General features: G+C 39.5%; 1 protein-coding gene across 1 annotated transcript in view; it reads right to left on the reverse strand.

Moving 5' to 3' along the window:
• Positions 1-23,454, reverse strand: part of PSMF1 (proteasome inhibitor subunit 1) — a 42,983-nt gene that overhangs the window by 13,768 nt on the left and 5,761 nt on the right. The window contains exons 3-4 of the mRNA XM_063096983.1: positions 19,711-19,793; positions 12,410-12,595 (exon numbers count right to left, since the gene is read on the reverse strand). Coding sequence (XP_062953053.1) covers positions 12,410-12,595; positions 19,711-19,793 — 269 coding nt within the window. The remainder of the gene's footprint in view (positions 1-12,409; positions 12,596-19,710; positions 19,794-23,454) is intronic.

Genomic DNA, 23,454 nt, shown 5'->3' on the forward strand with positions numbered 1-23,454 from the left:
GCATGAATCAAAGCAGGGGTAATGACCTAGTAGTCACTGCACCCTCCCTCACCACCCACCCACCCACATCCAGTTTCACTTTAGAATTCCCTTGATGAAGGAGTAAAAACTTACCATCGCCTTTTCTAAAATCTCAATCTTTGAGTACATATCTTTTAAATATTCTGCATGATGAAATGGGAAATATGAATAAAGTATTTCTATTGCATACAGAAGGACCGTGGCTGTCTTTAAAAACAAGTGTGCAACTGTTTAAGTTGCTAGTTGAACAACCCATTTTTTCAAGGAAAACCATTTTTACTTGAAAGAATGACTGACAGACAAACCATGGTTCTTCAGACTTGTTTACATAGTAGACATTTTTTCCAAAACAAAGTAAGCCTGTTACTTCAAGGAAAACAATGGACAGTGTTTGCTGCCAATGATAAAATTCAAGTTTCCAAGCAAAAATGAGCAATTTGGAAATCTGTATCCACCATTAGCTTGATGGCTTTCCAATACTTTTTTGATGAGATCAGTAATATAAAAGAATGTGATTTTTTGATAACGTGTAATAAAATATCAACTTCTAGCATATATCCATATCTCAGTGGATCAATATCTTCTAATATGCATGGATAAAAGATCCATTCAAAGGGTATGATAGACCAGTGAATTTTAATGTAACAGATACAGAAAAGGGCACTGATATAGATTAAGATTCCACATTACATCTAATCCTTAAAGAAAGTACCACTTGTCAAGTTCTGATAATAGCAAAGAAGAATATCCACAATTATTTGAAAAGGTTAATAAACTACTCTTCTCTTTTCCAACAATGTATGTGTAAGGCTTCAACAAAAACAACATATCTTTATGAATGCAGAAATGCAAATCTAGCTGTCTTCTATTAAGACGAATTATTAAAGAGATTTGCAAAAATGTAAAACAAAGTTATTCTTCTCAATTTTTTCTGATTGAAAACGTAGTTATTTTCATAAAAGTTTATTATTTATATTAACACAATGGATTTATTATTTTTTAAAAATGAATCAATAAAATGTGCATTTTTAAAATTTCTTTTATAATTTCTTGAGTGGTAAATAATGATAGATATAACCCAAACAAGAGCACTTTGAGGGTGCGAGAGGGTTCCTGAGACTAAAAGATTTGAGATCTGCCAGCATAGGGAATATAACTCAAGAAAGTAAAAGGAAAAAAAATATATAGATAATAGATGTACAGAGCTATACTATATAATGAAAAATTGGAAATGCTAGAAATACCCTAGAGATGTTAGGCAAACTATAGCATACAAGTAAAATACCAGATACTAAAAAAGATAAGTTTACCATTTATCTAGTAAATAAATCATAACATTTTAAAGAGAAAATGCAGAACACAAACTATTTGGAACTTTTAAAAAAATATGTAAAGATATATACAATGATCGGGATTAAAAATGAATTTAGAATGACATAAATAAGAACTTTATATCTAAATATTTATTTTTAGCGAAGTTGGTTAGGCATAGACAAAATCATTTTTTCAAAACAGGGAACAGGATTTGGGGCATACAGTTTCCTGACTATCTGAGGACAGATGGAGCAAACAGAAATAGTTTAGACTTATAATAACAATAAAAACTTAGGCTTAGATGAAAAAAACCCTTCCCTTACAGATGGGTTAATTTTAGTAATTCTTTCCTAGAGATCTCAGGAGTAAGAAAGACCTACTGTCAACCCCGATTCTCCATTACAATGATATGTCCTCACCAGTTATACTCCTATCCTAGAAGCACCCAGTTTCAAATCTGCAGACCTGATATCCTTTGACAAGCTCTGGATACACATCACTACACACTTAAGGAAATAAGTCTCTTTATACACCAGGGCAGGTATCCCAACTTATTTGTATCTGGAGATTTCCAGGTATGGGACAGGCAAACTGGGGGTGTGGAATGTGAGGGGTGAGACACAGGACTGTGTCCTTTGGGAAGGGTGGAGGCTGCTATTTCTGCTCTGAGCACCAGCCAAGGCTGTTCAGAGATGGCTGCTCAGTGATGGGGTATTAACAACAAACAGCAGTCAGATGGGCCAGACACTGTGCTGCTTTCCCCCTCCTTCCTGCCCTGCAGCCCCGCTCCCAAAATTGGGCATTCGAGGGAGAAACAAAAAGGTGGAAGTGTGAGTGGCGGGCTACGGAGCAACGTGGTGGTGGTGGAGGAAGCTATAGTGAAGAACAGGTGTTGTTACAGCTATCTGTACTGACAAAGTGGGCTGGCAAGGCAGTAAGCCGGTGGTGGGGGTGGAGGCAGGTGCAGTGACTACAGAGGGAAGAACTAGTAGGCTGTTAACTTGCTAGTGGCTAACAAAAAGACTCCTCTGCAATCATCTCATCCAGTTCAATGTCCTAGTCCTGGGATATAGGCCCGCTTGAGAAAGACCTAATTCAGGAGGGAAAAGGGGATGACTTTTTCTCCAAAATCAGTCTGCACTACATGGAATTTGTACCCACACTGATTCTTAAATGAACTGATGCTGATAAGCATAGGCTGCTGAGTCAGACCCATGTAGGGGTAAACCCCAGTCCTCACTCCCCCAGCTAGATAATCTCCCTCATCCACTGTTTCCTCCCCCTGTATGTAGGATACCATTGTCTTCTCATAGGCCCATTCACAACATGAGCAAACATAAACGAAAGCGCTTGGTTCATCAGCCAACACATGGCGGATGGCCAAGAAGTGGCAGTTACTCCTATCCTCGATAAATGGTGGCCAACGTTGATGATAAAGGAAACAATGTCTGTAAAAGGTCTGAGCCTAAACGCAGTTACACAACACTGCCTCTGGGTTGATACTCTCACACCTAAGTAGCTCGACTGCATCAAATCCTTTACTGGGGGGAAGATGCTAGGTATTTAAGAAAATAAAACAAGGTTCTCTTTTGGGAAACCCTCTACTCATTGTACCTTCAGTCTTCTCCTCATCTTTACTAGCTACCTGAATGGGATCCACTGGATATTTATTGAACACTTACTATATTCTGGGCAATGAGCTCAACATGTAACATCCATCAACACACTTAATCCTGAGAAATCTCTCAGACAGGCATAATTATTCCCAAGGTATAGATCAGGAAACTGAGGCTCTGAAAGGCTAAATGTGCTCACTAAGAAACAGGTCAAGTTGCAAGGTCAGGGTTTGAACCCAGCTGATCAATCTTCAAAGGCTATGCTCCTAACTGCCATATAATGCTCTCTCCTTGACGTGATGGCTGGGGTGGCAGAAAGAGGGGAACCCATCCCTACCTGCTAAGAGTAATAGGAGGGGAGATGAGGCTCGGCCTTCTGCCTTACTCCATCTAACCCACCAGGCTCTTTAGCCAAAGGCACCACTGTCCTCATCAGAATCCTTCAGTGGTTTCCAACCATCCATGGGGAGATTAATGTACTTCACATCAGGGGCCTTTCAAAATCTGGTCCCATCCTTCACAGGTGTTATATCCTAGGAATCCAAACACAAATTCTAGCCAAATTTCATGGATAGTTTCATGGTTTTAGTCCTTGATGCCTCTGACCTACTGTTTCCTCAGCCTGGAACAACCTTCCCCCTAAAAGAAATCTGTTAGGAAATAATTTGGACACATGAAAAGGCAAAAAGAAAAAAGAGTTTAAGGAATCTTCTCTTCCCCATGAAGACACAACTCAGGCAGTACCTCCTCCAAGAAGCCTTTCCCAGGATACCCAGGAAAGATCACTGCTAACCTCTGTAACAGCACTTTCACTCTATTAACTCACCTGTCTCCTAATCCAGAGGGGGAGTATGTGCTTTCAGAGCAGGGGCCCAGCCCTAGGAATCCCTGAACCCCCAGGGAAACATTTCTGAAAAGAGGACTCACCAAAAATGTGCAAACCACAGTTTCAGGCAATGGAGATACAAAGAGGTGAAAAAGTGAAGCAAAGGGGATATGTGCTTGAAAAAAGCCAGTAATCTCAGGATTAGACAAAATAACAGAGTGGTGGTATTGTCGAGGATGGGGTGAACTCCAAGAATAGGGGACCAGGGGTTTTTGCCAAACAAAAGAGCCTGAAAGGCAGGTTGGGACAGGGCTTGATGTGCCTGCACAGGCCATTACTTGGATGACACCATGCCCAGTCTACCTCCCCATCTTCTGGGACTAGTACACCTCTCACATCTTCCCTAAAGCCTTCCTCAGAGCATTCATGTAGTGAAGGTCCCTTGAACTGAGGCCCATACCACTTACTTGGTAATGCTCTACTTTGACAGGGAGCATCGAATCCTTCCCCTCAACCCTAAATGGGGAAGCCTGACCTGGGCTCAGCAACCCACGCACCACCCCCACCCGGCTCTAGCCATACTGCCTGTCCTTCCAGGGCTCTGCACAGGACAGGCCTTCAGGGTGGCACACCATTTGTACTCTACTCTTTGCCTGGCTAACATTTCTTCCTTATTCTTTAGAAAACTGCATAGTGGTCAGTCTCTTCCTTAAAGAAGCCTTCTCCGAATACCAGGTATGATTCAGGTTCCTCTCCCTATGTGCTCCCAAATACGTTGTTCATCCTGATAAGATGAGATGAAATGAGATGGCCTCACTGGCCTTTGGGAAGCACCCAGGGCTAGACTCAGCACCCCACACACAGTGAGCTCAATAAATACCATGGACTTAACAACCTAAGTGGCTCCTCAGCATCTAAATTTCTAAAACCTTTTTATTTTAGAATAAAGACTCATAGGAAGTTGGAAAAATAGTACAGAAAGGTCCTATGTACCCTTCACCTAGTTTTCCCTAATAGTTCCACCACTACAAAGATCTCCCTCATGCTACCCCTTTTGTAATCCCAACCACAGCCATGCCCCATCTGTTACCCTTGGCAATCACTAATCTATTTAGCACCTCTACAATTTTGTCATTTTGAAAATGTTATATAAGAGATATCATACAGTATGTGACCTTTTGGGATTGGCTTTTTTTACTCAGCATAATGACCTTGGTTATTCAAATTGGTGTGTTTCAACAGTTCATTTCTTTATATTGCTGAGTAGTATTTCATTGTATGGATGGACCACAGTTTAACTGTTCACCACCGGTTGAGGGACACCTGGGTTGTATCCAGTTTTTAGCCTATTACAAATAAAACTGCTACCAACATTTGTGTACAGGTTTTTTGTGTGGACATAACTTTGATTTCTCTGACATAAATACCTAGGAGTGTCATTCCTGGATATAACTATTAAGTACATGTTTAGTTTTTTAAGAAATTGCCAAGGATTTTCCAAAGTAGCTGTAACATTTCACATCCCCACCAGCAATGCAGAAGAGATTCAGTTTCTTTACACCCTCTCCAGGATTTAGTGTCATCACTATTTTTAATTTTAGCTATTCTACTAGGTGTGAAGTATCTCATTGTGGTTTAATTTGCATTTCGCTAACAGCTAGTAATGCTGAATATCTTTTCATGTACTTATTTGCCCCTGTATATCTTTTCCAGTGTGTGTACTATTTCTTCATATCCTTTGTCCATTTTTTAATTGGATTGTTTGTTTTTTTAAGCTATTGAGTTTTGAGAGTTTTTTAAATCTATCTAGATACAAATCCTTTGTTGGATATGTATGTGATTTGCAAACATTTTCTCCTAATCTGTAGGCTATGTTTTTATCCTCTTAACAGAGTCTTTTACAGTGCAAGCTTTTAATTTTGATGAAGTTCACTTTATTGATCTTTTTCTTTTTGGATTGTGCTTTTAGTGACATATCTAAGAACTCTTCACCAAGTCCTAGATACTGAAGATTTTCTCCTCAGTTTTCTTCTAAAAGTATTATGTTTTACATTTAAATCAATGATCCAATTTGAGCTAATTTTTATATAAGGTATGAGATTTAGGTAAAGCTTCATAATTTTGCTCATGAACATCCAATTGCTCCAGCAACAGTTACTGAAAAGACTATCCTTCCTCCACTGGCTTGCACCTTTGTCGAAAGTCAGCTGGCCATACTTTTATGGATCTATTTCTAGGTTCACTATTCTGTTCTGCTGATCCACGTTTGTCCCTCTGCCAATACCACAGTCTTGATTATTGTAGCTGTTTAATAGCCTTAATATCGGATAGAGTAATTCCTACTTTATTCTAGTTTCTTTGCCTTTCCATATAAATTTTATAATAATCTTGCTATAGCTGCAGGAATTCTTGCTGCGATTTTGATAGGAATTGCATTTAACAAGTATATCAATTTGTGGAGTATCTGACATCTTTAATATGTTGAATCTTCAATCCACAAACATATTATGTCTCTCCATTTAGTTAGATCTTCTTTTATTTCTTTTTATCAGCATTTTGTAGTTTTCAGCATAAAAGTCTTAGACAACTTTTGTTAGATTTATATCTAAGTATTTTTTTTTTTTGAATGATTGTAAATGGTATTGTATTTCTGTTTCCATGTGTTTACTGCTGGCATATAGAATTACAATAGATTTTTTATTTTTATTTTATTTTATTATTTTTCTTTTTTTGTGTGTGTGTGTGTGTGTGTGACCGGTAAGGGGATCGCAACCCTTGGCTTGGTGTCATCCACACCACGCTCAGCCAGTGAGCCAACCGGCCATCCCTATATAGGATCCGAACCTGCGGCGCTCCCAGCGCAGCACTCTCCTGAGTGAGCCATGAGGTCGGCCCTTTATTTTTATTTTTAAATAGATGACCGGTAAGGGGATCTTAACCCTTACTTGGGGTTGTCAACACCACTCTCTCCCAAGTGAGCTAACCAGCCATCCCTATATAGGGATCCAAACAAACATCCTTGGTGTTATCAGCACCACACTCTCCCAAGTGAGCCACAGGCCGGCCTCTAGAATAACGATAGATTTTTGTACATTGATCTGATATCCTGCAACTTTGCTAAACTCATTTTTATTATGACTTTTTGGTAGATTCCTTCGGACTGTCTATATAGATCTCTATGTCATCTGTAAATATAAACTGTTTTATTTCTTTCTTTCTTATCTTTATGCTTTTTATTTCTTTTCCGTCTTAATGTGCTGGCTAAAACTTCCAGTAGTATGCTGAATAAGAGTGGTTCGAGTCAATCTCTTTGCCTTGTTTCTTAGGGGGAAAGCACTCAGCAGGTAATTTTAAATAAATCACTTTTGCTGGTATAATGATGAGCTCATAAAATACTGTTTAGGTACTAACAAACCACTCTCTAGCTGAAGAAAAAATATAAAGCAGAAGTCCCAATCATGGGAGATTATTATGAATTCTCTTGGACTACGGTCTGATCCTGGGAAACTCATTTCTATCATTATATATTCATATTTTCAATTAAGCCAAGGCTAGGACTTAAAAAAAAACAAAACTCATTTTTTTCAGCTTTATTGAGATACATTTCACATACAAAATTCAGCCAGCTAACATGTATAGTTCAAGTGGTTTAAAAACCACTAGATTTCACAGTGTGTAAATGTTCTAATTTTAAAAGATTTTCTTCATCCCAAATAAGAAACTGTGCACCCATTAGCAGTCACTCTCCATTTCTGTTCTCCCATCCTCCACCTCAGCCCCTAGTAACCACTAATCTACTTTCTGTCTCCAAGGAGTTGCCTATTCTGGACATTTTACTTAAATAAAATCATACAATATGTAGCACTTTGTGACTGGCTTCTTTTACTTAGCATAATGTTTCCAAGGTTCATCCATCTTGTAACATATATATAAGTATTTCATTCTCTTTTGTTGCCATTACATATTCAACTGAATGCATATACTGCATTTGTTTATCCATTCATCAGTGGATGGACAATCAGGCCGTTTCCACTTCTTGACTATTATGAATAAAACTATTTCATGGTTTGGATTTCCATTTCCCTAGTGACCGATGATGTTTCGCATCTCTTCATGTGCTGATGGACCATCTGTATATCTTCTCTGGAGAAATGTCTAGTCAATTCCTTTGAACATTTTTTGATTGGGATCTCTTTTTATTGGTAAGTGGTAAGACTTCTTTATATATTCTGGATACAAGTCCCTTGTCAGATATTTGATTTGCAAACACTTTCTACCATTCTGTGGGTTGTCTTTTCACTTTCTTGATACTGTCCTTTCATACACAAAAGGTTTTAAATTTGATAAGTCCAATTTATCTATTTTTCTTGTCACTTGAGCTTTGTTTTATCTAAGAAACCATAGTCTAACCCAAGGTCATGCAGACTTATTCCTTGGTTTTGTTCTAGGAGTTTTAAAGTTAGAGCTAGATCTATGATCAGTTTTGAGCTAATTTTCATATATGGTGTGAGGAAGAGGTCCAACTTTATTCTTTTGCTTGTGGATATCCAGTAGTCCCAGTACCATTTGAAAAGACTGTTGTTTCCCCACTGAATTGTCTTGGCACCCCTGTCAAAATCAATTCCCCATGAATGTATGAATTTATTTCTACACGCTCAAGTCTATTCTCTTGCTCTATATGCTTATCCTTATTCTAGTACCATACTGTCCTCATGACCGAAACTTTGTAGTAAGTCTTGAAACTGGGAAGTGTGAATCCTCCAACTTTGTTTCTTTTTAAGATTGTTTTAGCCATTCTGGTTCCCTTGCATTTCTGTATGAATTTTAGGATCAGCTTGCCAATTTCTGGAAACAACAGTAACAAAAACTTTGTTGGGATTTTCATTGGGATTGTGTTGTAGATCAAGTTGGGAAGTACTGCCAATATTAAGTTTTCCTATCCATGAAACCAGGATGTCTTTCCATTATTTAATTTCTTTCAACAATGCATTGTTTAATTTCTTTCAACAATGTTTTATAGTTTTCAGTGTCCAAATCTTGCACCTCTTTTGTTAAATTTATTCCTAAGTATTATATTCTTTGGGGGGGGGGGGTTATACATGGAATCATTTCCTTAATTCCATTGTCAAGTTGTTCATTGCTGATGTATAGAAATACAATTGATTTTTGTTTGTTGATTTTGTATACTGTCACATTACTGAATTTTTTTATTAGTTCTAATTTTTTAAGAAGACTCCTTAGGATTTTCTATATACAAGATCTTATATCATCTGCAAAGACAGATACTTTTAGTTCTTACTTTCTAACCTGTATACCTTTCATTTCTTTTTCTTGAGTGACTGCTCTGGCTAGAATCTCAAGTATAATACTGTATAGAAGTGGCAAAAGAAAACATGCTTGTCTTGTTTCTGATTCTAAGTGGAAAGCATTCCATCTTTCTCGATTAAGTAGAATGTTAGCTGTGGGCTTTTTGTAGATGCTCTTTATCGAGCTGAGAAACTTCCCTTCTATTGTTGAAGGCTTCTATCATGAAAAGGTATTGGATTTTGTTAAATGGTATTTCCCTGTCTACTGAGATGAACATGTGGCTTTTGTCCTTTGTTCTACTAATATGGTGTATTACATTGATTTATTTTTGGATGTTAAATCAAACATTCTTGGAATAAATTTCACTTGGTCATAGTGTATAATCCTTTTTATATTGCTGGATTTGGTTTGTTAGTACTTTGTTAAGAATTTTTACATCTGTACTCATAAGGTATAGTGGTCTGTAGTTTTCTTGTGATGTTTTGGTTTTGGTATCAGGGTACTGTGGCCTCACAGAAGGAGTTGGGAAGTACTGTTTCCTCTTTTATTTTTTGGAAGACTTTGTGAAGAACTGCTATTACTAAAAAACTCATTATTAAGGAAATTTTTAAATGTAACAAAAAATAGTAAGAACAGTATCACGAGTCCCCGTGTGTCCTTCCACACAACTTCAATAATTATGAACAGTCTGCCATTCTTATTTCACCTACATCCCTTCCACTAACATCTTACTCTTTTGTGGGGCTGAAATTATTTTAAAGCAAATCCAGGACAAATTGTTTCCTACTTAAATACTTCTATATATATCTCTAACAGATAAAGACTTCTTTTTTTTAAATAACCAGAATTTAATTATTTCACCTAACAAAATTAGCAGTGACTTCTAATGTTATCTAATACCTGATCCATGCTCAAATTTCCCCAAATATTTCAAGAATGATTTTTAGAATTAGTTTGTTTGAATCAAGATCTAAAAAAGGCCCAATACTGTATTTAGCTGATACAACTCTTTTAATAATGGCCTACTTCTCCCCTTTCCCCCCATGGCATTCATTTATTTTATGAAAAACAAAGTCAATTTATCCTCTAAAAATTTTCCATGATCCAGTTTTGGCTGCTGCATCCTAATGTATCTGTTAAACTCATTCTTCTATTCTTCATACTTCTTTAAAACTGGGAGTTATATCTAAATTGACGCTGCTGTGAACTTAATATTGCGTAGTATTAGAAGACACTTAATGTCTGGCTGTCCCACTTTTAGTGCTAATATTGATCAATGGGTTCAGGTGCAGCAGGCATGATGCATCCGTTATAAGCCCCCCATAAACCTTTACCTGATGGTTCTAGCAACTATTGACAGTTTGTGACTAGGTACATTATTTCAGCAGAAATTGCAACATGGTGGTGATTTTCTAATTCTTTCAGTTCTTCCAAGGCTAGGGTTTTTACCTTCACCATTCTAGACTCCAGGTCTATGATGCCCAATTAGAGTGGCACATCTTCCAGGTGCCATTATGGAAGCCCTGGGGTATTTTTGCTTGTCAGTGGTTGGAGGCCCCTCCTGGCATTTATAGGCAGAGAACAGAGATGCTGGATGCTCTACAACTCACAGCAGAGTTCCAAACAGTGAAGAATGACTTGCTTCCCACACGACTTTCGAATGTCTTGAGGTACAGTCACGGAGGTGTAAAGCCTACATAAATTACCTGAGTTTAGGACTATTTTATATGTGAACACAAAGTATTTTCCTATTGTTTTAATACAAACAAATTTTATGAGGAATATAACTATGATATAATCGAAGAAACACTGTCCAACCACTATTTTGTTCACAATTCTCCTAAGAGTTGTTCATCATTTCAGAAAAGTCATGTAATAGCAACAGTTTTGTGGTATTTGAGTTGTTGATACAACACATCTGTATAAGCCAGCTTTTGCCACTGTTCAAGATAATTTCACATACAGGTGTCAATGTCTGACTATGTTCTTCAGTATAATCATGCTTAGGCACCTAGACACTGAATACACATTATCATCTTATTAATTACTCTCTTTTTATTTCTCACTGACATTGTATTCAGGACTTTAAAACTGATTTCTTTTGAAATGTGCATTAGGTAAGGTAGATTACCTATGAATCCCACTTCAATAGTAAAGGATAGCTCATAGAATATTTGTTTTGAAATGGGAAATGGGTCTAACAGAGCTGAGAATTTCAGGCCTGAAAATCTTCCCCAACTTGATCACTACTCTGGGCTTATTCTTAAATACTGCCACCATACTCTGGTTAGATCACAGCCAGAGTGCTGTGCAGGGAGTGGGGACACTTGGAGCCCAGCCCTGGCTCTGCCTCTTTATTAGTGGCTGGTGACCCTAGGCAGTCATCTTACCTCTAGCTCCCTTCTATAAAATAAAGAGGTTAGATCAGACAAGCTGTTCCCAACCTTTTCAACCACTTTTTATTGTTCTCCACTGTCTCCACAGGACCCAGTAGTTTTGAAGACTTTGCTAAATAGACTTGCCAATTATTACCTGTAATAATTAAATTGATTTCCCATTTTTAACTAACCAAAGGTATATAACTATAAACGAGAATAAAATAACAAAGGTAGTTAACATTTATTGAGTGCTTATTATATGCCCCACAGTCAACTCTCCCCACTAACTGTACCAGCTCTACCATTACTACCACATTATGGGCTCCAAACTGGAAGTGATGTCTTAGCTAGAGACTAAGGTCCCCTGGTCCTTGTCTCCTCCCTCAGAGCAGAAGTCTCTAGTCCTAATGCTGCCATCCTAATCTGCAAAGACCTTGGATGTGACTTGCTCATACCCCATGCTGTTTTGGAAAACTCCTGAAGTTGTTAGATAGGTAGGAAGACTGCAATGAAATGAAATGAAATGAAATGAAATGGGCAAAATACTGGGACTATATCCCCTCTGAGAAAGTACTTCTGCATCTTTCCATTTTCTTAAAAATCCTGGCCCAGGGCCTTGAACAGACAAAGAGCTCTGGAATAAATAACTGTGAATCTGGTCAGAAACCCCAGACTACTGCACACAAGCCCCAGAGGCATTGACCCTTGGGTAGAGTCAGGGGCTCTGTGTCACCTCTAGAAAGGCGACAGGCAGCCTTAAGATGTTGGGTAGTTAGGGCGACTAGTAGCAGTGCGAGTCTTCATTTTCTGCCTCCATGCACCAAGACTTTGACAATTTTGTTGAAAATACATGGCGGTGAGGGAGGGGGACAAGAGGCAGGATGGGAATGGTTGGCTGGAATCCCTCTGCAGAAGCATGGACTGCCCACTGGGGGCTCTGTACTCACCAGGGAGGCTGCCGGCTGGTGTGTGGTTGGTGTGTGGGAATCCGAAGTGGGTCTACCTCTCTGGCAGTGGCAGGGGGGAACTCCCGGTGGGGACTGTTTAAATCAGCCTTGTCCCACTGCTCATGGATAGGTGTGATGATTCCAGATACAATACGGGACCGAAGCTCCTCACTGTTCTTGTAGGTCCTGCAGGAAGTAGACGAGGAGTCAACTGACTGCCGTTGTCTGGCAACCCTATATGCAGTATTCTGGTGGCGGCGATGGCAGCAGCCACCCTGATTGCTCTTGGTGTTGCGCTTGGCCTGTTTGCAAGGGCGGGAACAGGCAGTCCGGCGGACCTGTGTGAGGGGGGCAACAGCCCCGTGCTGCCTTTGAGATTTGGGCTGCCTTTGAGATTTGGGCCTAAGCTTCATAGGCATCTGAGTTGCCCCTCCTCGCTTACCACCCCATTAGAAAGAGGTGAGGGTATAGGGGCACAGGGCCTGATTGGCTACTCTTCTGTCCCCACCCCCACTTCACCTTTCCCTCAGCTTCATTGTGTGTTCATCACGTGTCACAGGAAGGGTCATGGAAAGCAAAATCTCCATGGTGAGTATGAACCAAGTTCCTGGTCTGGGTAGGCAAGGCTCTAGGGGTTCAAGGTCCAGTTCTGTCACTAACTCAGGGCTCTTAGGAAGGCTGCCCCTACCGTCTGTCCCATCCTGCCTGGGCCTCTTTTCTCTGCCTGTGAGAGACAAGTAATGTGAGCTACAGCTGAGGTGCTGAGGCAGGCTGAGGTAACAGGGAGTGGGAAGGACTCTAGGGTTCTTAAAAAACTAGTATTTTAAAATGAGCCACGTCCTGGGCCATAAAGCAAACCTCACAAATTTAAAAGAACTGAAATCAACAACTATGTTCTCTGACTATATGGAATCATACCAGAAATCAAAAAAGAAAGTCAGTCTCTAAATACATGGAAATTAAGCAACACACTTCCAAATAATCCATGGATCAAAGAGGAAATCCTGAAAAAAATACATAGCACTGAATTAAAATGAAAATACAACATATTAAAATATGTGGGATATACTGAAAGCATTGTTGAGAGGAAACTTTATACCAGTAAAAGCTTACATTAGAAAAGAGAAAGGAACTCAAATCAATAATCAAAATTCTGATCTCAAGAACCTAGAAAAATGTGGAGTACACCATAAAGCAAATATATTTCACAGGGCCTAGTTTCTTGTACTTTCAGGTTTAGTCTTAACTTCTTAAAAGTACATATAAAATGTTGACCTTGCAAAAACCAGGAAATTTTCCCCAGGCTATAGTCTCTGTTGTAAGATAAAGAGTTGTAACATAGCAAGGCTGCTGGTTAAAAGACAGACAAGTTACTGATTGATATGTAAAGATACTGGAAAGCTGCTGTAGGGAGAATGAATGTTTGCTAAGATCAAGCTTTTGTTGATGGATCACTTAAATTGACTTATAGAATGTCACTTTGCTTGTTTTACTGAATGTTACCAGCCTGTATTGTTAAACTATAACCCCACCTATGTTCTCTTCCTGTAACTTCCTGGTCTGGAGAATAAATGTGGGAAGAGAACCCCAATTTGTGGTTAATTTCCTAAATGAAAGGAATGCCTCTCTCTTGAGGGTTCCGGGAGATTAACCACTGTGGGGCTTCTCACTGCTCAGAAGAGATAGGCTTTGAGTAATCCTTTGTGGCTCCGTCACCCAGGTGTAAAGGGGTGACAAATCCGTGGGAGATAAAGCAACAGAAAAAGACAAATTAAACACAAAGTAAGCAGAAACAAGGAAGTAATAAAGATGAGAACAGAAATCAGTAAGACAGAAAACAGGAAAACAATAGAAAAAAATAATAAAACAAAAAGCTGGTTCTTCAAAAAGAAATGAATAAAATTTATAAACTTCTAGCAACACTGACAAACATAAAAAGAGAGAAGACACAATCACCAGTATCAAGAAACAGGATATCACAACAGATCCGTAGCCACTGAAAGGATAATAAAAGAATATTAAGAACAACTTAATTAAACAACTTAGAATAGACCAATTCTTTAAAAACCACAAACTATAACAACTCAGTCAAAAATCAAAGGATAATCTGAATAGCTCTATTAAAGTAACTGAAGTATACTTAAACACCTCCAAAAAAGAACTCTCTAGACCCAGGTGATTTCGGTGGAGAATTCTAACAAACATTTAAAGAAGAATGAACACAACACTAGTTTTAAAGTCACTTCCAGAAAATATAAAAGGAGGGAACATTTCCCAATTAATTTCAGGAGGTCAGTATTATTCTGTTATCAAAACCAGACAAAGAAAGTACCAAAAAACAAATGAAACGAAAGAAAATAAAATACAGATCAGTATCTCCTATCAACTTAGATGAAAAATAAAAATGTATAAAAAGAATTATACACTACAGTTAAGTGAAATTTATTCTATGTATCTAAGGCTGGTTCAACATTCACAAATCAATCAATGTAATCTGTCATATAAATAAGCTAAAGAAGAAAAATCTTATGATCATATCAATTGATGCATTTGACAAAATCCAACATGATAAATCCATTATGATAAAAACTTTCATCAAACTAAGAATGGAGGGGAACTTCCTCAACTTGATAAAGAGCATTTACAAAAAACCTACAGATAACAATATACTTAATGGTGGAACACTGAATACTTCTCCCCTTAGATTGGGAAAAAGGCAAAGATCTTCTTTCACACCACTCTTATTTAACATAATACTGGAAGTTTAAGATACTGCAATAAGGCAAGAAAAAGAAAAGGCATAGAGATTAGAAAGTAAGGAATAAAGCTGTCTGTATTTGCAGATGACATAACAGTATACCTTGAAATGCCCGAGGAATCTATTTTAAAAACCTCCTAGAACACCTTGAGTTCAACAAGGTAACAGGATTCAAGATCACTACACAAAAATCAACTGCATTTCTATACACTAACAAAGGAACGTTTGAAAACCAAGACTAAGAACAGAATACTATTTATAATCACTGTCCTCAATCTGTCCACCCCGCTTAAAAAAATAACCAAACATGTACTGGACCTACATGCTGAAAATTACAAAACGATAATGACAGAAATCAAATAAAACCTAAATAAATGGAGAAACATACTATGTTCATAGCAAAAATGTCAATTCTCCCCAAACTGATCTATAGGTTTAATGCAACTCCTATCAAAATCCCAGCAAGGTTTTTATAGACATTGACAAGCTTATTCTAAAGTATACATGGAAAAGCACAGACCCTAGAATAGCTAAAACTATCTTAACAAAGAAGAAAGTGGGAGAAATCATTCTACTCAATGTTAGGGCCTACCATATACCTACAATAACCAATACTGACAGATTAATATTGGGAGAGGAATAGATATATAGATCAATGGAAAAGAACAGAGCTACCAAAGACAGATCCATACTTGTACAGACAACTGATTTCTGACAAAGTTGCAAAAGCAATTCAATAAAAGAACAACAAATGGTACTGGAGCAACTGGACATCCATAAGTGAAAAAATGAACCTTGGCCTAAACTCTACACAGATCACGTTCCTACACAGAACTCAGAACCTTGGAGACTGTGCTGCTTCCCTGACCAAGCTGGGTGGAGGGTAAATCTAACTCCTCTTTCTTTTCAATCAGATGACCTGTTTGATGAAGACCTCTGATCTCCCTAGGTAGTTACAGAACTCAGGCTAAATTCAAAAACTGCCAAGTCCTGAAGGAGAAGTTTTTGTACGATTTCTAAGCCTTGGTAGAACAATTGCCATTTTGGTGGTGGCAAAAGACAGCTTATCTTTCTGATACAGAAAGAGCATGGCAGAAAGAACAAAGTAGGTTTATGATCCTTGGCAAATCACAGTTTGCTCTCACAGGGCACAAATTCCTACCTAGAAGAAGTGAGACATGCCACTATGACCTAACAAGGAAAGCCACATGGTGGACGGTGGCTCAGTGCTGCTGGCTGGAAGGCAGAGGAGTCAGGGAGGGCCTCTGATCAGGCCCACACCTCAGCTCTCAGACCCTTGGTTTCCATGGAGATGATTCCTGGTGATCATATTTTTTTTTCCCTTTGCATATTTGCTAAGAGCTGGACCCAGCACTAAACATTCTGTGCTTTTGTGCTGACGTCTCATTTGGTTCTTAGAAAAACACTCTGAGATAGTACTACTGTGTCCCTCATTTCACATTATTCAAAAAAAGAAAACAAAACATACACCTTCCCCCTCACATCCAACTCCCACAAAAAATGTATTTAAAAAAAACAAATGGAGATACTATCCCCAATTCTCTCAGTACTCCTAGGGAGACTAAATGCTCTAATGAACACAAATGACCTACACAGTTCCTTCTTCCACTGGTTTTGTCAAGTCCTCTGCCAATGGAATTCAAGAATGAAGAAGTCAAGAGAGAGACCACACTCCAAATGTCCTTCCCTTGACCCCTTAAGGGGGCCGGGCATCTCATGGTGTGTGCAACATGCAGAAAGAGCAGCTCTTTGCCAATGCCAGGCCTCGCATCACTTCCGTCCTTCGTTCTTCCATCCATAATATCCAAAACAGACCCAAGCTCTGTCCTCAACGAGATCACAGGCTAGTATGGAAGACTAACTCTAAGAAGCTAATTACAAAATACCTACTTATTAAATGCTTAAAAGGATGATGTGAAACACTAAACATGGGGGCCAGGGTGGCTTCTCCGAGGACCTGACATTTAAAACAGAACCAAAGGATAAACAGGAGTTGGCTGTGTGAGGTTGGGGAGAGCACTCTAGGCAGAGGGAAGAAGTCTGAAGGAGGGAAGAGGAGAATGACATGTGGCTGAGGCACATGAACTAAGGGGAACGTGGCACAGGGTGAAGTTGCAGGGGTAGGTGCTAGGCTTTAAGGTCTCATAAGGATTTTATTCTTTATCCTAAGCACAATCAACAGTCACTGAAGGTTGTTTTTTTAAATAATTTTTTTAAAATTTTGATTGTGGTAAAATACACATCAAATTTACCATCTTAACTATTTTTAAGTGCACCATTCAGTGGTATTAAATACATTCATACTGCTGTGCAATCAACATTATCATCAATCTCCAGAACTCTTTCCATCTGGCAAAACAAACTCTGTACTCATTAAACAATAATTCCCCATTCCCCTCTTCCCCTAGCTCCAGGCAACCACCATCTACTTTCTGTCTCTATGAATAGAACATGACTACTCTAGGTATCTCATATAAGTGGAATCATATGGTATTTGTCTTTTTGTGACTGGTTTATTTCACTTAGCATAATGTCCTCAAGATTCACCCATGTTGTAGCATGTGTCACAATTTCTTTCCTCTTTGAAGCTGAATAATATTCTATTGACAGATGTCCATCTGTCACTGGACACCTAGGTTGCTTTCATCTTTTGCCTATTTTGAATAATACTTCTATGAACATGGGTATATAAACACCTCTGCAAGACCCTGCTTTCAATTCTTCTGCTACAGTATTTTCTATAGTGGTTGCACCATTTTACATTCCCACCAACGGTGCACAAGGGTTCAAATTTCTCCATGTCCTTGCCAACAAATGTTTATTTTCTGTTTTTTTTTTTTTTTTAATAGTAGCCATCCTAATGGGTGTGAGACGGTATCACTGAAAGGTTTTAAGCAAGCATTGTAACCATGATCTGATCTATGTTTTAAAAAGACTGATCCAACTGCTATGTGGGTAACCCCCGGGAGGATGGCAAGCAGGAGACTATATAAATGATCTCACACAGAAGCTGCATGGAAAAGAGAAGGAGATGAAGAGGAGTGGCCAGAATGATGGAAGTGGGTAGTTTGAAAGTCTGAGAGGAGTGGAATGGGTTTAAAACAGTTATTACTGATTAGATGCAATTAAGTGCAACAGGGCTTCTGGGCAATTGTGAGGTTCAGTTAAGGTCTGATGACTGTGAATGCACAGTGATGCTAAGCTTACTCTAAAACCCTGAGGAGGTAATGAGGATGGGGAAAAAGTTCCTAAAAAGGAATAAAGCAGAAATAAGAGGTTAATGTGCATATCAAATAGACAACTTCATTACGCTGATGAAAAAACAAGCACTAATCCAAGTGCCTTTTCAACACAATACTCCAACTATATACATTCTCAGTGGGACATAATCAAAGAACAAAAGTGCTGGAAAGAAATCATTTGGAACTTTACTTAGCAGGTTCTTGGTAGGTACTACTGTTAGCAGTTCAAAAACTATTTGTGTGTATTTCAGGATCAAGCAAATGAGTAAATATACTGATGCTGTTGAGGATCTGGGTTCTCACTGTAGAAGGAGAGAGATGTAAGTATGGAATAAGAGAAGAAGAATCCTGGCTGTTACATTAAAAACAGAGGTGTCAGTTTGACCTCATAATTTAAGGAAAAAAGCTTCCTATTTTTATACACTGAAAAGGCCTAGAATTATACCATTCTCCGAGGGTACTTCAAAAAGTTCATGGAAAGATTTGTATTACCTTTTAATTCTATCTTTCCACAAACTTTTGAAGTACCCTTGTATGATACCAATTATATAACATTCTAGAAAAGGCAAAACTACAGAGACAGTAAGATCAGTGGCTGCCAGGAGTGAGGGGGAAGAAGTAACGAACGAAAGGAGCATAGAGGATTTTTAGGGCAGTCAAACCACTCTGTATGATACTATAATGGTGGATACACATTAAACATTTGCCCAAACCCTTAGGATGTACAACACCAAGAGTGAACTCTAATGGAGACTGTGGACTCTGAGTGATAATGATGTGTCAACGTAGGCTCGATTGTAATAAATGCACTGCTCTAGTGCAGGATGTTATGGGGAGAGACTTTGGGTGGGCCCAGCAGGAGGTATACGGGAACTCTCTATACTTTCTGCTCAATTTTGTTGTGAAACTAATATTGCTCTAAAAAATAAATTCTATTAAAAAAAAAAGTTGGGGGTAGAGTGGGGATCTGATTAGGCACACTTCCTTCCAGGAGCCTACTTTAACTGAATCACTTGGCCTGGCCCCACTTCTACTCTGTAGCCACTGTAGCACTTGTGGATTCTTGATTGCATCATTTTATTTCATGTGGCATTTCCTATGTGAGTCTTCTTTTCAAATAAATTAGCAACAGAAAGGAGAATTGAGAGGTGACTGTGCCTAGGAGTAAACGGTTCTTCTGTTCACCTTCCTTGATTTTTCAGGACACTTCCACTCCATTCCTTATATCTTGCCATTAGTTCTCTTCTTTTTCCCAGAGAAAAGACATCATTTAGAAGTACCTGTGGAAGTCACCCAGGTGTTCTGCATCGATATAATCAGCCAAGTTCAGGGTCAAGTCTGTCACTTGCTGTGAGCCATATTCCTAGAAAAATGAAAATAGAAAATGAGAGACTGAGGATACTTCTGGGCTAATGAATGTGTGGGTGGGAGGACAGCAACAATGAAATATTCAACCTAAGGAAATACTCACATATATGCACAAAGAGACATATATAAGAACTGTTTGTAATATGTGAAATACTCTCCTAATGCTTGGGGACTTCTTTGATTTAGGAATATTGTCTTTCTAAGGCAGAGGACAGGAAACCCACTTGTCAGGCTTTTTCACAGCTCTGGCACAGGCATGTAATTGAGGTGTCAAATGGATGCACAACTCTGACTTGGAGGTGAGCAACATGTAGAAGCAGGCCCAGCAAGGTGAAGATATCTTGCTGTAATGGATTGAATTATATCCCCCCAAAACTCAATGAAGCTTGAATTGTGTCCCACAAGTTTTATGTATTAGAAACTTAGCCCCCCACTGTGACTGTTAACAGGGTGGGAACTCCTATTATGGTAATTGTAAGATGGGGCCTTGAAGAGGTGATTGGGTTGTAGGACAATGCAGTAATGGATGGATTAAAAATGGTGGTCAGGGGCGTGGTTCTAAGGGCTTTAAAAGAAGAGGAGAGTCTCTCTTGCTCTCTCTGCTTCCACCATCTTGCAATGTGAAACTCCTGGGTCACTGTCACCACCCCCAGATGGACTTTGGACTTCCCAGCCTCAGAAACTGTAAGCAATAAATTTCATTTTCTTAATAAATTACCCAGTTCCAAGTATTTTGTTATAGCAACACAAAATGGAATAATACAGAAAATTGGTACCAGAGAAGTGGGATGTTGCTAATAACAAATACTTGAAAATGTGGAAGCAGCTTTGGAACTGGGTGTTAGGCAAAGGTTCGAGGAGTCTGGAGGACTCAGAAGAAGACAAAAAGATGAGGGGAAGTTTGGAATGTCTTAGAGACTGGTTACATGGTGGCAAGCAGAATGCTGATAGAAATATGGACTGTAAAGAACATTCTAAGGAGATCTCAGATAGAAATAAGAAGGAGTGTATTGGAAACTGGGGCAAAGATCACCCCTGCTATGAACTGGAAAGGAACTTGGCTGCATTGTGTCCATGCCCTAGGACTTTGTGAAAGTTGGAACTTAGGAGTTGTGAAGCAGAGTACTTGGCGGAAGAATTTTTAAGCAGCAAAGCATTAAGGAAGCTGCATGGCTACTTGCAACAGCCTACACTGAGTTATGGTGGCAAAGGCAAGATGTAAAGCCAGAATTTAAAAGGGAAGCAGGGCATAAAGATTTGGAAAATTTGCAGGCTGGCTATGTGGTAGAGAAGCAGAGAGCATTTTCAGAAGAAAAATCCAATGGTGCTAAGAAGATTAGTACAACAGAAAGGGATTATCAAGAGAAAGGGGAAAAGGCCCTGAAGGCATTGCAGAAGCCTCTAGGGCCAACCCTTCCATTACAGGCCCAAAAGCCTAGGGAGATAGAATGGTCTTGGGGAACAGGCCTGAGGCACACTCGACAGGCTCGCAGCCCAGGGCCACCTCGGGAAGCTGCTTCCAGCACCAGCACCCCAGCTGCTTTGGCTGCTCCAGCCATCACTAAATTGGCCCCAGGTGTGGCTGAACCTGCAGCTTTGGAAGATACAAGCTGGAAGCCTTGGTGGCGTCCACGTGGTGTTAAGTCTTTAGGCTCACAGAATGCCAGAGCTGTGGTGGCTTGGGAGCCTCCACCTCAATTTCAAAGGATGTATGGAAAAGTCTGGGGGCCCAAGAAGAGATTTGTTGCAGGGGCAGAGTAACTGCAGACAACCTTCACTAGAGCAATGCCAAGTGGAAACATGGGGTCAGAGTTGCAGCAGAGAAACCCTATCAGTGCCATGCCTAGTGGAGCCGTGGAAGTGGGACTGCCATAGAGGACCCAGACTTGTGGAGCTACCAGAGCGGAACGACAGCCTGGGAGAACTGAAGTGTGGCCTTTGACCAGGAAAGCCATAGGAGTGGAGCTGCCCAAGGACTTGGGAACCCAACCTCCACACCAGCATGCAGAGGAGGTCGAACATGGAGTCAAGGTACCTGATTCACCAGCCTCGAGATTTAATGCTTGCCCTGCTGGGTTTCAGACTTGTTTGGGACCTGTTACACCTTTCTTTTGGCCTATTTCTCCCTTTTGGAATAGGAATATGTACCCTATGTTTGTCCCACCACTGTATCTTGTAAGTAGATAACTTGTATTGACTTCACAGATGGGATTTTGAACTTTGGACTTTTGAGTTGAGACAAATTAAGACTCTGGGGATGAAATGAATGTATTTGCACATGAAAAGGACATGAGTTTTGGGGAGCCAGGGATGGAATGTAATGGATTGAATTATGTCCCCCCAAAACTCAATGAAGCTTGAATTGTGTCCCACAAGTTTTATGTATTAGAAACTTAGCCCCCACTGTGATTGTTAACAAGGTGGGAACTCCTATTATGGTAATTGTAAGATGGGGCCTTGAAGAGGTGACTGGGTTGTAGGACCATGCAGTAATGGATGGATTAAAAATGGTGGTCAGGGGCGTGGTTCTAAGGGCTTTAAAAGAAGAGGAGAGTCTCTCTTGCTCTCTCTGCTTCCACCATCTTGCAATGTGAAACCCCTGGGTCACTGCCACCACCCCCAGATGGACTTTGGACTTCCCAGCCTCAGAAACTGTAAGCAATAAGTTTAATTTTCTTAATAAATTACCCAGTTCCAAGTATTTTGTTACAGCAACACAAAACGGACTGATACACTTGCTAATGAGGATAGCAGCAGAAGCCACAGGAGTCACATCAGTGGCTGATGAAAAGGGGCACCAGGGCTGGCAGTACCAGCCAGTACCTAAAGCTTGGGGGTGGTGGCAGCAGCAGTGGTTTCCCTGGCATGGTTTGGAGTACTGTTCCTGGAAGCCCAGCTCTGAACCTGTTTCAATGAGCTAGCTTGGCTCTCTTAATAAACCCTTTCTGCTTAAACTAACCTGAGGGGTTTTTGTTGTTTGCAACTAAGAACCCTGTCTGATACAAGATTTAAATGTTCACCGAAAGGGAAAGGGATAAATAAATTATAGTATGATGAATACTACAGAGTAGTTAAAATGAATAAGGCATCTCTATATGTATTTCTATGTCAAGACCTCCAAAACATATTGAGTGAAAAAAAGCAAGGTGCAGTGTAATACGTACAACAGGATTTCTTTTAAGATCACTCATAAACAACCAAGACAGAACTTAACAAAAAGAAAGTCAGTGTCCTCATGGCCCTTACAGGCCAGTGGGAGAATACAGACATTAAAGCAAAGCACAAATAAGTACATAATTACAACCTGTGGAGGATACTAAAATTAATAAGCACATGTATTTCACAGGGCCTAACTTATAGCTTAGTGGGGCCACAGCCCTGTAGTTTAGGGTATAGCCTAACCTTTTAGTTATTGCACGTAGAAATGCTAAGCTTGGGAAAAGCAGAAAACTTTCCCAGGACTAAAGTCTCTGTTGTAAATAAAAAAATTGTAACACAGCAAAAATGCATGCTCTAAGGGCAGTCGTCCTTGGTGTGGCTAAATCTAATGATGGGAAAGTATGTGAGCTAAAGGCTTCAAGGCTGCAGGTTGGGGGATGTTCCTCATCTTGCCTTTGGCTGTTTCTTTGAGTTCCTGGGGAACTAAGTGTTGCCAT

The sequence above is a fragment of the Cynocephalus volans genome, chromosome 1 (assembly GCF_027409185.1).
Source record: "Cynocephalus volans isolate mCynVol1 chromosome 1, mCynVol1.pri, whole genome shotgun sequence".
Lineage (NCBI taxonomy): Eukaryota > Metazoa > Chordata > Mammalia > Dermoptera > Cynocephalidae > Cynocephalus > Cynocephalus volans.